Here is a 633-nt window from a genome sequence, read left to right as displayed (position 1 = left end):
TTTGTGGTACTTGCAGGTGAGGGCCCCGTTGACCAGCTCGCTGATGGAGCCGGCCTCGCTCAGGTCGTCCAGCAGGATCACCAGGGGCACGTCGCCCACCCCCGTGTCCCGGTCTATCTGGTTGGCCAGGTTGGAGAGATAGAGCTGCAGGTCCTGAGACAGCAGGGGCGGGGGGCGGGGGTCAGCACTCGGGAGCCTCGGCCTCGGCCAGAGGGCCCCGGGGAGGCTGTGTTAGCCCTGGACCTCCCTGGACCCCGGGCCCCCCGACACCGGACGTGTGACTGCAGACGCAGGGACAGCGACGGGAAGTGGGTGTTCATGGGTTGGCACCCCGACTTGCCTCCCCGCTCCCGAGGGAGAAACAGGATCGGGGCAGGGCCCCATCCAGCTAATGCCCAGCCCTTCCTCCCAGAAAGCCCAGGGCCAGGGAGCTACACTGAGGACAGGGGGGAGGGAAGGGAAGGATGGGGTGGAAATGGGGGGTGTGGCTCGAGGAGCCAGACAGGCAAGGGGAGTGTGTGGGGGGGACGGAGTCTGGAAAGAGAGGTTTAGCCCGGCCGGCTGGCGAGGCTCAGGGGCTGAGCGTCGACCTAGGAACCAGGAGGTCAGGGTTCGACTTCCGGTCAGGGCACA

General features: G+C 67.3%; 1 protein-coding gene across 1 annotated transcript in view; it reads right to left on the bottom strand.

Moving 5' to 3' along the window:
* NAV1 (neuron navigator 1) overlaps positions 1–633 on the bottom strand; it is a 95,353-nt gene that overhangs the window by 6,141 nt on the left and 88,579 nt on the right. Inside the window, exon 22 of the mRNA XM_015559875.1 lies at positions 1–153. This exon is cut by the window's left edge and continues 1 nt beyond it. Coding sequence (XP_015415361.1) covers positions 1–153 — 153 coding nt within the window. The remainder of the gene's footprint in view (positions 154–633) is intronic.

This window comes from Myotis davidii, unplaced genomic scaffold (assembly GCF_000327345.1).
Source record: "Myotis davidii unplaced genomic scaffold, ASM32734v1 scaffold1915, whole genome shotgun sequence".
Classification (NCBI taxonomy): domain Eukaryota; kingdom Metazoa; phylum Chordata; class Mammalia; order Chiroptera; family Vespertilionidae; genus Myotis; species Myotis davidii.
This window is presented reverse-complemented; position numbering and strand designations above follow the sequence as displayed.